Genomic DNA, 15413 nt, shown 5'->3' on the forward strand with positions numbered 1-15413 from the left:
GGCAAGTAAACCTAAGAGCCATGATTTTGGAGTTACTTTTACTATGGAATAATATACATTTTAACATCCTGGGCTGTCAATATAACTGTGGGGGGAAACTTAACTCTCCAAAGCTGGTCCAACTGTTCTTTGCCTGTTAGCCCCATAGTGTGGAAAGAAGAAAATACTGTTATTTATGAACAGAAAATGCCCAACACTTCCTGTTTCACCAACTTAACAGATCAGTCCCACAAAGAAAATAAAAATTATACCGTACAACTGGCTGCCAAGACATTAATGGATGCAGGAAAATACACCTGTGTAAAAATGCAAAAAAAAAAAAAAAAAAAGACCTCCCAATATTGACTACAAAAGTTCTTTTCCCACTAAGGTCACTATAAACCCCGACCCCAGGACACTGTTGGCTGCATCCAATTTTTGGATACATATGGCTCTCGGTGTCATGAATCAACCTTGTTTTTGTATTGCCAACAGTTACTCCCCACAAAGTTGGCTTTTCAATAGCCTACTAGGTGTGGGGGCCTCCCAGGCTGAAATATTATGACTCAATAAGCATCTTACTACTCAGCTTCAAGCTTCTTCTCTGCAATTCAGGCCTCCAATATGTCTAAAACATATAGTTCAAGCCAATTGCATATGCATAGCCTGCAGTAAGCCTACTAATCAATGCAACTTTACCTTACACCTCCCATCCTCAACTAGTGACTTACACCTACCAAGAGGATGGGCCTTATTTTGTGTTGATATGGCCTATTACATCATTCCTAAATGATTCTTGGGATTATATACTGTAGGCATACTAGGACTATTACTTTTCCTACCTCCAGCATCCCTTTACCAATGAGGACTGCCTCATCTACTTCCCAATTGCAATGATAATGTGGTTCTCATATCGGATGGGGAAGTAGCAGCCTTAGCTCTCTCATTAGTAGGCCTCCCAGCACTAGGAAAAGTCATACACCATGAGATAAAGCAAACTGTTTGCTCAGAAGAACCTTAAATGACACGTCCCAAGCACTGGATGCTCTAAATTAAGAACTGAGTGAAATTAGGGCAGGATTTCTAGAAAGTCGGGCAACCATTGATTACTTACTATGTTAACAGCACTTAGGTTGTAAAGAGTTTTCAAACATGTGCTGTTTTAATATAACTGACAGTTCTTACAAGGCCTTGCGATTAATAAATGACATCTGAGCTCAACTGGACAAAATCAGAGTCTCTCCAGGATTGTTTGTTTGGCTCGGAAACTGGGGTCAAAATTTCAGAGTTGCCATCTTACTCATAGAAATAATTGCTGGATTTTGTCTTTTTCTCTGTTTGTCGGTGCCTGTGTTGCCTCATGCCTTCCAACATCTCTTGGGATCCATACCATGAACCTCTTAACCGACCCCTGAGAATACTCTGACTGCCGTCCCCTCACACTGTCCCTTTTCAGCCTGAGGCAGCCAGAGCAGTCATCATCCATTCCCTAATGGCAGTGAGGGTTACTCTTCCAGGGGAAAGAATGATGCAGGTGGGGCTAGGCAGGGAAAGAGAAGGGAAAGGCCCAGAGTCAGGCTCCCATAGATCCCAAGGACACCAAATGGCTCCAACTCAGGCTCCTACCCATCCCAAGGAAACAGATAAGACAGGAAAAACAGAGAAAAAAGGAAATTAGGTTCTCTGGCTCCCCAGTGTTCAGGAGTATCTCCCTTTGATGGTTACCAGGCGATCCCGGAGACTCACCAGACCCCAAAACAGCCGAATGCCAATCCCTTGAGACAGCACAAGGAAATCTCCAGGCCGTGGGCTCCCTGGTTAGGTTCTCAATGAAAGGCCAGCCCGAAAGCCCTCGGTGGCAGTCCTGTCGGGACTCCTGTCACTTTACTTAATACACTTCTATCACTTTACTCACTCTCCTGTGCCCGCGAGATTCAGTCTTCGACCCCATGAGCAGGAACCAAGCTCTCCTGTATCAAAACCAAGAGTCAGAGGCTTAGCCGACTGTGCCACCCAGGTGCTCCTCAGGCTCCTTCTAACATACCATTTGGAGGACAGCCTGGTTTCACATAATATGCCATGTCCTCTCCTAAACAGCCCAGAGGGCTGGTGTTCAAATCCATCACTAAATTCAGAAGCATTTGAAAAATGCAAAGGATCAGCAATACATATTCCAAGAGAGGCCGTTCCTTATATAATTCTTACCAAACTGATGTGCTGAACACCTACTTGGTGAACCATCAGCAGTAGAGGAATTTCAGACCCTCCTCCTCCTTCTGACCTATTCTGAAAGTCGATGTGTGTAGGCGGGTGGGGGTGTTATGCCCCACCCTACCCTCACTCATCTCTGAAGTGATCCCTAAATCAACTTGTATTAAATTTAATTTGGGAAATGGAATCACTGACAAAAGAAATAAACACCCTGGGGATCCCTGGGTGGCGCAGCGGTTTGGCGCCTGCCTTTGGTCCAGGGCGCGATCCTGGAGACCTGGGATCGAATCCCACATCGGGCTTCCAGTGCATGGAGCCTGCTTCTCCCTCTGCCTATGTCTCTGCCTCTCTCTCTTTCTCTCTCTGTGACTATCATAAATAAATAAAAATTAAAAAAAAAAAAAAAGAAATAAACACCCTTTCCAAACTCAGAGAGAAATGATCATTTGAAGAAAACGCAGGGACAATTAATTGTGAGGAAAACAGAGTCAGATCATCTTCAAGAGTTTCCTACCTTGTGTAATGTATCAGGGCCCCGGAGCCCAGTCACGGTTAGGGTTATATCCTCCCACGATGGTCTTCCCACTGTTGGAAGCGTGCTTTGCTCTTCACTCAGAAGAGACAGAGATCCCCTGAATAAAAGTCATTGGTCTTCATCACTCCTAGTTTAGTGACCCTGGAAAGTCCATGCACCTTCTGGGTCTAAGTTTCTCTAGCTGGGGAGTGAAGAGAGGGCCCTGAGTTTGTGCAGGCTTCAGCTCCCTGTGGCCCCAGAGCTCCCGAGGTCAGCTGTGAGGCTGGGCCACACGCGATACGGTCTGTTTCTACCACTCACAAAATCACAGAGGCTACGCACCTTTTCTCCTACCAGCTTAGAGATATTGTCTGATTGTCATGAGGGCCTGAGGTTCCTCAGCTCGAGAGCTTTGGCTCTGGCTAGGAGACCCCCAGGGATTCCTCTCTCCTTTCATCAGAGGGAGCAAGAGAACTTTCTCACTCAACTTAGTAATTTTCTCTCATTAGTTACAGGATCTTGTGTAACGTGTGGCAAGTACAACTCTGCTGGGGACTCTCTGGGGATCGAAGAGTTGCAGAGTTCCTATTCTGTGCGCTAATTCACAAGTTCTGTCTTGGCAGAGAGGGGAATGAGGCACGTCCCTAATGCTCCCTCCCCCACTCTCACCCTCCTGGGTATTTGGGGTGTTGGAAGACCTCACCCTGAAGAGGAACCATCTCTTCTTGCTGGTGGAGGAAAGAAGACGGAGCCAACGAAAAGTGAATAGCACTGTTGTGTGCTCAGGGCGGAAACTGCCCAGGCAAGAGGGGACAAGCTGGAGCAGAGCGGTCACAGGAAGAGAACTGCTGGGAAAGATGGAAAATGAGAAGGCTGGGCCTCCAGTTCCTGGTAGAATGTGATACGTCGTTGTAGTCCAGCGCTTGCAACCGTGAAATGACATAAAATTGATTAAATAAATATATTTCAAAAGAATCATACGCATGTATATGTAGGTGTGTATGTATATATATGATAATGAGATTTTCAAAAATTTTTATTTATTTATTTCAGAGAGAGAGAGAGAGAGCACAAGTTGGGAGGAATGACCAAGGGAGAGGGAGGAGCAGACTCTCTGCTGAGCATGGAGCTAGATGTGGGTTGAATGAGAAAGTTCTCTCTCTCTCTCTCTCTCTTTTTAAAGGTTTTATGTATTTCTTCATGAGAGACACACAGAGAGAGAGGGAGAGACCCCGGCAGAGGGAGAAGCAGGCTCCATGCAGGGAGCCCGACTTGGGACTCAATCCCGGGACCCCGGGGTCACGCCCAGGGCTCAAGACAGAAGCCCAACTGCTGAGCCCCCCAGGCATCCCAAGAAAGTTCTTTTGTCTCTCTGTTGAAAGGACAGAAGAATCCCTGAGGGTCTCCTAACCTGCGCCAAATGTTTTAAAACACTTGAAGAATATGTGCAAATGGGGAATAAGCACTTGAAAAGGTGGTCAACTTACCAGTCAACGGGAAATGTAAGTTAAAAACACAGTTTGATTCCATTATACAACTATTAGAATGTCTTTGAAAAAAGAAAATTGGCCATACTAGTGTCGGTGAGGTTTGGAAGAAGTGTAACTCGTACACTATTGTCGGGAATGTAAAAACTACAAAATAGTTCAAAATTTTGGAAAGTAGTTCACCAATTTCTTACAAATTCCTATCTCTTCAAGTTGCAGGCAAAACAGTCTATAGTCACATTTCTCAGGACTCCTATCTCAATAAGGCTAACAAGTCTGGAATGAACTCAACAATCCTAAAATGACTCTGAAAGATGAAATGGAAGAGAGGGATTGACCCAGGACCTCAGTCCTTGAAGAACACCACCACCGTGGGCTCCTAGCATTTCTTTTTATGCCCCGTGTATTCTGGGTCAGGGTGCAGAGAGCCCTGTGACCTGTAATCCGAAAATGTCTACGGGCAAAGGCAGAAACAAAGCAAAAATAAGTAAATAAATAAAAGCTAAGGCTGTTCTCTCAGGCAAAGAATCAAGAAAGGGGAAGCTCAGCAGGAACTTAGTGGGAGACCTATAGCCAGTGGCGGTGGCGACCCTAATCTGCCTGCACCTGCCAGCCAGGCCTCATCCCACAGCAGCATCGCCTGCAGAGCCTACGGGGTAACCTACCCACACCTGACACCAAGAAAAATCATATCCTGAGCCACAGGACAAACCACAAGAAGCATTTTTTAAGTTTTTAGTTTAATTCCACTTTGCTAACATACAGTATTATATTAGTTCCAGGTGCACAATATAGTGATTCTGCGCTTCCACACATCAGCTGATGCTCATCCCAAGTGCACACACGCCTTAATGGCCATCACCTATTTAACTGCAAGAAATTTAAAGGCCTAGAAATCATACGGAGGACGTGTGGTTCTCTAACCATAATGGAGTCAAGTTAGGAATCAAGAACAGAAAGACAATAGGAAAATCTATAAACACATGGATATTAAGCAATATTAAGCAATCCATGGTCATAAGCAATGGAGGTCTCAAAGGAAATAAAAATAATTCATAGAACTGAACCAAAATGAGATTGCGACATATCAAGATGTGTGGGATGCAGCTAAAGCATCTATTAGAGAAGAGCAGAGGTCTCTAATAATGATTTAAATTCCTATGTCAAGAAACTAGAAAAAAAAATAACAACATTGATCTCCAAGGTGATTTATAGGCTTAATGCAATCCTTTCAAAATCCCAGAAAGGTTTTTATTTATTTTTATTTGTCATTTATTTACTTTTTTTTTTTTTTTTTTTTTTTTTGGTAGAGAGTGACAAACACATTCTAATTCACTTGAAGAGGAACAGGTCCTGGAATACCCACCACACTCATGAAAAAAGAAGAATCAAGTGGAAAGCACCTCGCCCACGGAGCTACATAATCAGGACGGCGTGATGCTGACGGGCTCTCAAAGCCTGACTCAACTTTGTGGTTTCTGAGAGCCTCCCAGCCTGAACCTCCCTCGCCCTGGCCTCCGACTCCCAGCCGGGCCCTGTCCTGCCTGCCCCTGTGGTCACTCCCTTGGGGTCCCCGGGGGCAGGCGGGCTCCAGCCGTGGGCCCGGGAGTCAGCGCCCTGGCCCGAGAGCTGCCCCCATATTTCTTCAGGCGGAGAGATAAATATATGCACACACACATGTAACACCCCCCTGCATATGAGCCTCCCTATTGCATATATTGATATTTTAACTGCACTCTTATAGCTCATTTAAAAAAAAATGTATTCGATGGAATTTAGATGCAGCGGTAATTTGCTTGGAGCTTCCACTTAAAAATATATCTTGCATTTTTCTCTATGAACTTCTCTGATATATGTGTACATACATATTTATTTATTTATAAGTTTTCGATCACTTTACCATACTTCCTGGCAAACAAAACATTTTTTTAATGTTTTTATCATATTTTATATCCAGGAGAAAAGCGGATTAAATGTGAAAATTCAAATTTTATTATAGAATTATCCCTGAACAAAAGTAGTGTTTTAAAAATTACCTTATACATCAATGAATGTTTCTTCTTTGCTGAAATAAGACAGCTCAGGATCAATTTTATTCCCCAAAATTTTTTTTTAAGAAAAGCAGTGCTACTCAATTTCTTAATTTTTTAAAAAATATTTATTTATTTAAAAAAATAAAAAATAAAAAATAAAATAAAAAACAAAAATAAAATAAAAAATAAAAATAAAAATAAATAAATAAATGAATGAATGAATAAATAAATAAATAAAATTCTTTTTAAGTTCTTTAATAGTTGAACGGTCTATCATCAAAAGTTATTTTTAATAATTAGTTGGATAATAATTTTATTCCACCACATTACATGGGGCTTAAAAAGAAATCTTTTTTCTACTTTCTCAAAAACAACGATGTGCAATCGAAATTCCAACGATGTGGAATCTTTCAACGATGTGGAATCTAATTGACCTGAAAAACTATTCATTGACTATCATTAACATTCAATTTTTCAGTTTCTGAAAAGTTTATCATAATAGGGTTTCCAGTTATCACGAAACGATAGTCAGCTATGATTATCTCTTACTTATAAATATGTTGCCTTTCTATATTCAGAAGTTTGAGGAAAATAAAAATATTCTGGATTTCAGCCACTTTGCTCAGCAGATTTTATTAAAATCCCCTTGGCCTGGAGCATGCCTTAGCCGCCTACCTATTCACCTAACTTGGAAAAGGCTGGAGTTACAGACTTCATTCCCTGGGTGCAGGAAACTGTGATAAAATCCAGCCGAGAGCAACCAGGCCGAGCGGAGAGCCCTGCCTCATTCCTCCCACTCGGTGCAGCCGAGAACCCCACAAATTACAGGAAAACCCACAGGAGAGGCCCTGGGAGTGCTGCGAGGGCCAGAGCGGCCAGGACTGGGGCCTGCAGCGCGGGCTGGGCCCTGACCCGGTTCCTGGGGGCCCTGAGCTGCCCAGCCTGCCAGCTTCTGAGGTCACGAACCTGCACACCCCAACCAGACGCCCTCCTCCCTCCAAGACAAAGACACAAACAAGCAGCAAACGCCCCAGCTGCTGATTTTATTGGGCTTTTCCGTGTTTTTTCTAGTCCTCTTTCCTGCTTCCATCTTTGCTATTTCCTGCTTTCTGTCCTCGGGGTTGGCGTGTTCTTTTTCTAGGGAAGTCAGGTGTGCAGGTAGGTCATTTGTTTGGGACCTTCCTTCTCCGGGGAGGTTACTTAGCAGTATCGACTTTCCTCTTACAGGTGCTTGTGACGCATCTCCTCGTTTCAGTGTGTCTACGTGGCAAGATGATGTATATAGTTTTTGATTTCTCTTTTGGGTTCTTCCCTGACCCATTCGTTATGCAGGAGTGTTTTTCAGTTTGTATTTCCAAAACTAGTCAAGTCTGAGTTCAAGACCTAGAACATTTCCACCATTTCGGGAAGTTCCTTCCTGCTCCTATCCAATCAGAGCCACGGGGGCCAGGAGCGAAACCATTATAAGACTTTCTTGTTCTTTAAATTCATAAATGGGGGGACGCCCGGGTGCTCAGCGGTTGAGCGTCTGCCTTTGGCCCAGGGCGTGATCCTGGAGACCCAGGATCGAGTCCCACGTCGGGCTCCCTGCATGGAGCCTGCTTCTCCCTCTGCCTGTGTCTCTGCCTCTCTCTCTGTCTCTCATGAATAAATAAATAAGATCTCTAAAAAAAAATAATAAATTCATAAATGGAAACAAATTGTGTGAACCATGTTGCTTGTGGCTTCTTTTACTCAATCTAATGCTTCTGAGACTTTCTACGGTGTTGCATGTTTATTCTCTTTTATTTCCGGAAATTGTTTCATTGTATGAATATTCCACAACTCGTTTATGTATTCATATGCTCCTGGTCATTTGGGCTGTTTCTGTATTTTCCATAATTACAAATTATGTAACTAAAACATATTTATACAAGTCTTCGTGTGTCCATATGCTTACTAGCTCTCTGTTCAGCTTTGTAGAAGTTGGTTTTTCTTGTAAACTTATTCTGCAATTTTACTCTGTCACCTGCTCTTTGATAAGCAAAAGTTTAATTTTTGTGATTTAATTGATCAATTCTTTATGCCTATGCATTTTTGTCTCCTGCCTACCCCAAGGTAAAGAAGATATTCTCCTGTGTATTCTTTTAGTTGTTCTGTCCTTTTAGACTTTTAGGTCTGTGCCTCATCTGGGATAATTTCTGTGCATGAAATGAAGTGAGGATTAAGGTTTTATTCATTTATATTTTTTTTTCGTTTTGTTTTTCTTATATTGAAATGCAGTCATTTCAGTACCACCGATTGGAAAAACTTTCCTTTCCCCATTGATTTGCACAGGCAACCCTATGGAAATTGATGGAACTGTATATAGATGTGACTATTTCGGGTCCTTATATTTTTTTATTGATCTATATACCTATCTTTTTGCCAGTGGCAGTGTTTTACGTATTGTTACTTTATAGTAGTTTTGAATTGAGATGTTTAATTCACCCAAATCTCTCATGATTGTTTAGATCTTTTTGTTTCCAGATAGATAATACTTAGAATTAGTTTGCCAGTTTCTACTCAAGTCCTGTTTGAGTTTTCAACTGAGGTACATTTAATCTATAGATAACTTTGGGAAATCAAAATTACAATACTGAATCTTTTTATCCATGACATTTTATATATCTTCATTTATTTAAATTTTCTTTAATTGTATGTAATTAATGTTTGTGGTTTTAAGTATAGAGTACTTCATCATTTTGTCTTGAATTTAATTCTTAGTGTTGATTTTAAGTATCTTTTTTAAAAAAATTATTTATTTATTCATAAGAAACACACAGAGAGAGGCAGAGACACAGGGAGAGGGAGATTCGATCCCAGGACCCCAGAATCATAACCTGAGCTGAAGGTAGACGATCAACCACTGAGCCACCCAGGTGTCCCAGCATCTATGCTTTGATGTCATTAAAATTGACATCTAAAAATATTATTTCTTGGATGCCTGGCTGGCTCAGTCGGTGAAGCATCTGCCCTCAGCTCAGATCCCAGGGTCCTGGGATGGAGCCCCACTTCAGTGGAGACCCTCTGCTCAGTGGGGATTCTGCTTCTACCTCTTGTTCCTCCTCAACTCCTTCCCCCACTCATGCTCTCTCTCAAATAAATAAATAAAATCTTAAAAAAATAGAAATGTAATTTCTTATTTTTTGTATCTAATATAAAGGAAAACAATTGATTTGAGAAATTGTTTTGTTTTGTTTTAAACAGCTGTCAGAGGGCTTCTGGGGGGCTCAGTGGTTGAACGGCTGCCTTCGGCTCAGGGCGTGACCCCAGGGTCCTGGGATCGAGTCCCATGTTGGGCTTCCTGCAAGGAGCCTGCTTCTCCCTCTGCCTGTGTCTCTGCCTCTCTCTGTGTCTCTCTCATGAATAAATAAATAAAATATTAAAATAAATAAATAGATACAGAGCATTCAGGGTCCTCATCTAGGGAAGAGTTCAATGTTTCACAAAGAGGTAAGATAGTGGCTTTAGTTTTAAATAGAAGCAGAGTTTTTTTTTTTAAATCAACAATGGATATTCATTTTTACAAATAATTTTTGTATAAATATTGAGATGAGTAGCTTATCTTTTTCCATTTATTTGACTAATTTGGTAAATTACATTAACATTTTCAAATAGTAAATCAGTCCTGCATTCTTGGAATGAATCCCTTTTGTCATGAAATATTATTCTTTTTACATATTGCTGGAATACAGATTTTTCATGAAATAGGCTCAACAGCATTTTGGAGGTGGTAGAAGAAAAGACCAATGAATTGGAAAATAAATCAATAGAAATACATTGATCTGGAGAAGAAAAAAATAAAATTAAAATGAGTCATTTCTGTGAGATTTTCAAGATGATAACAAGTAGTCCGGCCTTTGGAATATCGGAAGGAAATGAAAAAATAAAGAGAAAGAAAATATTTGAAGAAATAATAGCTGGAAACTTTCCAGATTTGGTGGAAGACAATAATGTACAAAGTCAAGATGTTCAACAAATCACAAGTAAGAAACACACAAAAGCATATGGAAACACTTCATTCCCAAACCGATGAAAGCCAAAGGTAAAGAGAACACGTTGAAACCACAAGAGGAATCCGACCTGTTACGTGGAGTAAAATGACGACGTCGTTAAGGGCCGCCTGGGCATCAGAAACTGGGGAGGCCAGAGACACCACACATGGCATAAAAGAAGATGGAAACAAGCACCGTGTCGAGTAAGATTTTTTTATCTAGCAGAACTATATTTCACAAAAAAAGGCGAAAAGGAAGAAATTTTCAGATGGAGAAACGTGAAGATAGATGCTAGCCAGCACTTAGTGTAAGAAATACTGAGGGAAGGCTGCCAGAAAACGGACCCACAGAGACTTTGACACACAGGAGACAAAGAGGAACGCCGAACATGGTGAATGTGAGGTTACATATAGAAGATCATATACACGCATGTAAGTATTCTCTAAATTTCTCTAAAAAGGCATATACCTGGGGGTCCCTGGGTGGCTCAGTGGTTGGGCGCCTGTCTTGGGCCCAGGGTGTGACCCCGGGGTCCCGGGATCGAGTCCCACGTCGGGCTCCCTGCATGGAGCCTGCTTCTCCCTCTGCCTGTGTCTCTGCCTCTCTCCCTCACTGTGTGTCTCTCACGAATAAATAAATAAAATATTTTTTTTAAAAGCATATACCTGTTTAAAAATTGTAACAACGTGTTAGCAGATTTAAATGAATGCAATCATGTTATTGCAACTTCCTGATATTTTAACTGGAAATAATCCAATGTTAAGTTTAACTGGAGTGGGTTAAATTAAAAATGTCTGCTATCGTCTCTAGATTGACAGATAAAACAATAGCATGAGGAAAATTACCAGAAAGGCAATGGTTGTACTAATGTGATAGTAATTTCCGTCTCTGCTCATCTTCTGACTGATGCACATCACCAAGCTCGGTGGTTAAGAGACGTGTCCCTGGACACTCTCCATACTGTGCTGCCACCTGGCTGTGTCATCTTCAGCAAGGGATTTAATTTTTCTGTGCCTTAGTCTTCTTATCTGAAAAGGGAGGGCAAATCATAAAACTCTTTAAACATCCTGAGCGTTCGGTTCATCTAATGAGGTTAACAAAATGTCTAGCATTGAACGCGCATTGACAATTATCATTATCGTTTCTACTGAATCAGCAGACGGATGAAAATGTGTATTGGAGGCGTGTGGTCACACGGCTGGTGTAGCAGGGGGGAGAAATGCACGTTGGGTGAAGAGTTAGATGACATGATTAACTCTGGACTTTCTGAACATTTTCAAGTTTCTTTTTTTTTTTTTTTTATTCATTTATGATAGTCAGAGAGAGAGAGCGAGAGAGAGAGGCAGAGAGAGAAGCAGGCTCCATGCACTGGGAGCCTGATGTGGGATTCGATCCTGGATCTCCAGGATCGCGCCCTGGGCCAAAGGCAGGCGCCAAACCGCTGCGCCACCCAGGGATCCCCATTTTCAAGTTTCAAGACAATCTGAGTGATGGATTGAACACCTGGACACAGCTACTGCAATATGGTGGAAAGAGGATAAAGGTAATGTTGCTTTAAAAAGATGTGTCCGGGGTGCCTGGGTGGCTCCGTCGGTTGAGCGTCTGACCTTTGATTACAGCTCAGGTCGTGGTCTCAGGGTGGTGAGATGGAGCTTGGGCTCCGCACTCAGCAAGGAGTCTACTCGAGAGTCTCCCTCTGTCTTTCCCCCCTGGGCTCGCTTCCTCTCTCTCCAAAATAAATAAATAAATCTTTTTAAAAATTTGATAAAATGAAAAGATGTGTCTGAGAGAAGTGGAGTGGACAGATGAGGATGTGGGAAGAAGGTAAGCCAGGGGAACGAGGGGGGTCTCAGTATAGGACCATGAGTGTGTGCGTGCGCCTTTGGACCTGGACATGCCCCGGGAACGCTCCTCTCCCGCTCTTGAGACAACAGCAGGGGCAGGTGAATTCCTGGGTTCTTATTATGCATCTTACAGGGAGGCTTTAAGAGCATGAATCTGAGTTCTGAGATCCTGGATGGGTCACTGAAACTGGCGGGCTCGGTATCCTCTTCTATAAAATGCAACCGTCAACCCTTTTCACCAGGTCATTTTAAGTGTTAAAAGAGACTTAACATATGAGAAAGATAAATGTTATAGTTGGCACATAACGGAATTACTGTTTGAATCACGATCCTAGCGTCTCTTTGCTCACATTTCCTCTTCTGCCTTCCCCAAAAGAATATTCATGGCTAATGACAAGCACGGTTGAGGGTGCTTCCTGAAACAGCACCCGAGGGGGACTGGTGACCCTCAGAGGGAGAAGCTGTTTTGACAGAAGCGGAGATGACTCACCTCCTGGGGCCTCGGGAATGTCTTGGTATCACTTGGGAACGTCACCTATTGCTCAGAGGAGGGGCGTCTGAGACGGGTCTCAGGTGTCCTGCAGGCAGGGCGGTGGGGAGGCATCTTGCTGCGCAAAGCAGGGCCCTCCTCACCCTGAGCCTCCCCGCATGAGCGGAGAGCCCTCTCTTGCCCAGGCACGACCCTGAGGGGCCCACCTCTTCCCTGAGCTCCGATGCTTCTTCCCTCGGTGCTCGGCCTGGCCTCACATGGGAGAGACTTGGGGGTGGGGGCAGCACAGAAGAGGCCTTGTCACAGAGCTCCGTGCTCACGGGGGCACACATCTCCCCGTGTCCGAGAAGAGTTGGCATCGTTTGGGGGAAGGAATGTTAGATTAGGACCCAGACTTTTTTTTCTCTAGTGTTGGCTGTGTCACCCGACCTACAAAATGATCCCCAACAAGGACCGCACGCCACGTTCTCACGGGCAGCGACTACGTGCCCATATCTGTATTCTTTTTTTTTTTTTTCCATATCTGTATTCTTATGTGTGTGTAGGATGTTGGTATAAATGAAGTGTGGTGCACATCTACTTACTTCTGTGCTGTCTCAAAAGACAGGCATTTACAACGTGCCTGAAATATTTGTAAGTACGGCCCTTCATGGCCAATCTGCACGGCATAGAGTAGTTGAAAGTGTGAAATGGGCATGCCTGTGTATGAGCGCTTTGTGTGTGGTAGGCAGGTATGTATGTAGAGTCGTGTGTGTCTTTGTACCTGTGCACGTACCTGTATGCGTGTGAGAACGGATCCATATGTGTGTGGCTAATGCTATAAATTTCTGAGGTTTGGTTGTGATCAAAATCAGAGCTTTCTTATTGAGTTACAACAGGCACAAGGATATGAGAATCCACCTCACCCGCCTTCCTAAAGAAGCGAGGCCTCTGCCGGCGAGGTGGAAGGGAGCAGCACGTCTCCCGGGGTGCCACTCAGGATGGGACAGGCCAATGCAACCATCTGGAGGGGATTCGTCTTCCTGGGCTTCTCCAGCTTTGGGGAGCTGCAGCTCCTGCTCTTTGCACTATTCCTCTCCCTGTATCTTGTCACCCTGACCAGCAATGTCTTCATTATCGTAGTCATCCGGCTGGACAGCCATCTGCACAGCCCCATGTACTTCTTCCTTTCCTTTCTGTCTTTCTCTGAGACCTGTTATACACTGGGCATCATCCCTTGGATGCTCTCCAGCCTGGTCATGGGGAGCCAGGCCATCTCCTATGAGGGCTGTGCTGCCCAGATGTTCTTCTCCGCTTCGTGGGCCTGTACCAACTGCTTCCTTCTGGCTGTCATGGGCTTTGACAGATACGTGGCCATCTGTGCCCCACTGCACTATACCAGCCACATGAATCCTACCTTCTGTGCCCAGCTGGTTGGCACCTCCTTCTTGACTGGATATCTCTTTGGGCTGGGAATGACACTGGTCATTTTCCAACTCCCATTCTGTGGTTCCCACGAGATCCAGCACTTTTTCTGTGACACGCCTCCAGTGCTGAGCCTGGCCTGCGGGGACACGGGGCCAAGTGAGCTGGGCATCCTCATCCTTAGCCTGCTGGTCCTCCTGGTCTCTTTCTGCTCCATTACCATCTCCTATGCCTACATTCTGACAGCAATACTGCGGATCCCCTCTGCCAAGGGGCGGAAGAAGGCCTTCTCCACCTGCGCCTCGCACCTCACCGTGGTCATTGTGCACTATGGCTGTGCCTCCTTCATGTACTTGAGGCCCAAAGCCAGTTACTCTCTGGAGCGAGATCAGCTTATTGCTGTCACCTACACCGTGGTGACTCCCCTCCTCAACCCCATTGTTTACAGTCTAAGGAATCGGGCTGTGCAGACAGCCCTGAGAAGTGCCTTCCGAGGAAAATTGCTGGGTAGAGGATGAAGGCTCCCCCAGAGGGACAGGCTCTTTTGTGTAGGGTGGACTGAGACCAGGAACCCAGGTCAGCAGGCCTGATACTCAGGGTCTCAGATCAAAGCTGTCCCACCCCTAACTCCGTGGGAGAGCCCCGTCCTGCTGCCTGCACTTTGGAATACGGAGCGGGGCTTCCCATTCTGTCCACCATGCTTAACTCACCCTGGGCTCAAGAATCTGAATTTCCACTTTCAGCCTCAGAGATGCCACCACCACAGAAGCCCCAATACGGTAAGTATTTTTCAGCTCTGCTGAACAAGACGGAAGCAGTTTGGCATGTTCAAGTTCAAAGTAGGGCTGGCTGGAGCCTTACAGGGATACCATAGAGATGTCTAAAATTCCTGCAATTAGACTATCCTACCTATAACGCTCTTCTAAGGTCTGAAACTAGGTGAGAATCCATTTGACGGATGAGTTTGAATGCTCCGTTAAATGAAAAGGCAGGTTGTTTTGTCTCCCTCATGGGGTGTCTTTCATCTTTTAAAACAATTTTTTAATATTGTTGTCCTTTCTATCTCTGACTCATCGTCACTTTGTGCTCTTCCTTGTAATTGGATCTCCCAGTTTATGGATTGTATCTCAGGGAAGACACATGTTTCCCATTTTCCTTGATTATTGTCACTGCTCTATGACGGCCTCATGATCTTGGGTGTTGAGGACCTCCTCACTTGGCTCACTGTCTAGCATGGATAGCGTCCCGGGGAATCCGTGGCAGACACGCTCTCCTGTGTATTGCACTTTCCACCTGCAATATGTCATGCACGGGACAGACGTCCTTAGAGACAAGTAAAAGTGTAATGAATTTACACAGCTGTCAGGTAGGAGTTTGAATATAGGCCCTGTAACTTACAGTGTGATGCTGGGTGAGTTAGCAGCCTGTCTCAGCC

General features: G+C 44.0%; 1 protein-coding gene across 1 annotated transcript; it reads left to right on the forward strand.

Annotated features, from left to right (window-relative positions):
• Positions 1–13554: 13554 nt before the first annotated feature.
• OR10Z1 (olfactory receptor family 10 subfamily Z member 1) lies at positions 13555–14496 on the forward strand. The gene has a single exon (XM_072814483.1). The coding sequence runs from the start codon at positions 13555–13557 to the stop codon at positions 14494–14496; it is 942 nt and encodes a 313-aa protein (XP_072670584.1).
• Positions 14497–15413: the final 917 nt, after the last annotated feature.

Source organism: Canis lupus, chromosome 38 (genome assembly GCF_048164855.1).
Source record: "Canis lupus baileyi chromosome 38, mCanLup2.hap1, whole genome shotgun sequence".
Classification (NCBI taxonomy): domain Eukaryota; kingdom Metazoa; phylum Chordata; class Mammalia; order Carnivora; family Canidae; genus Canis; species Canis lupus.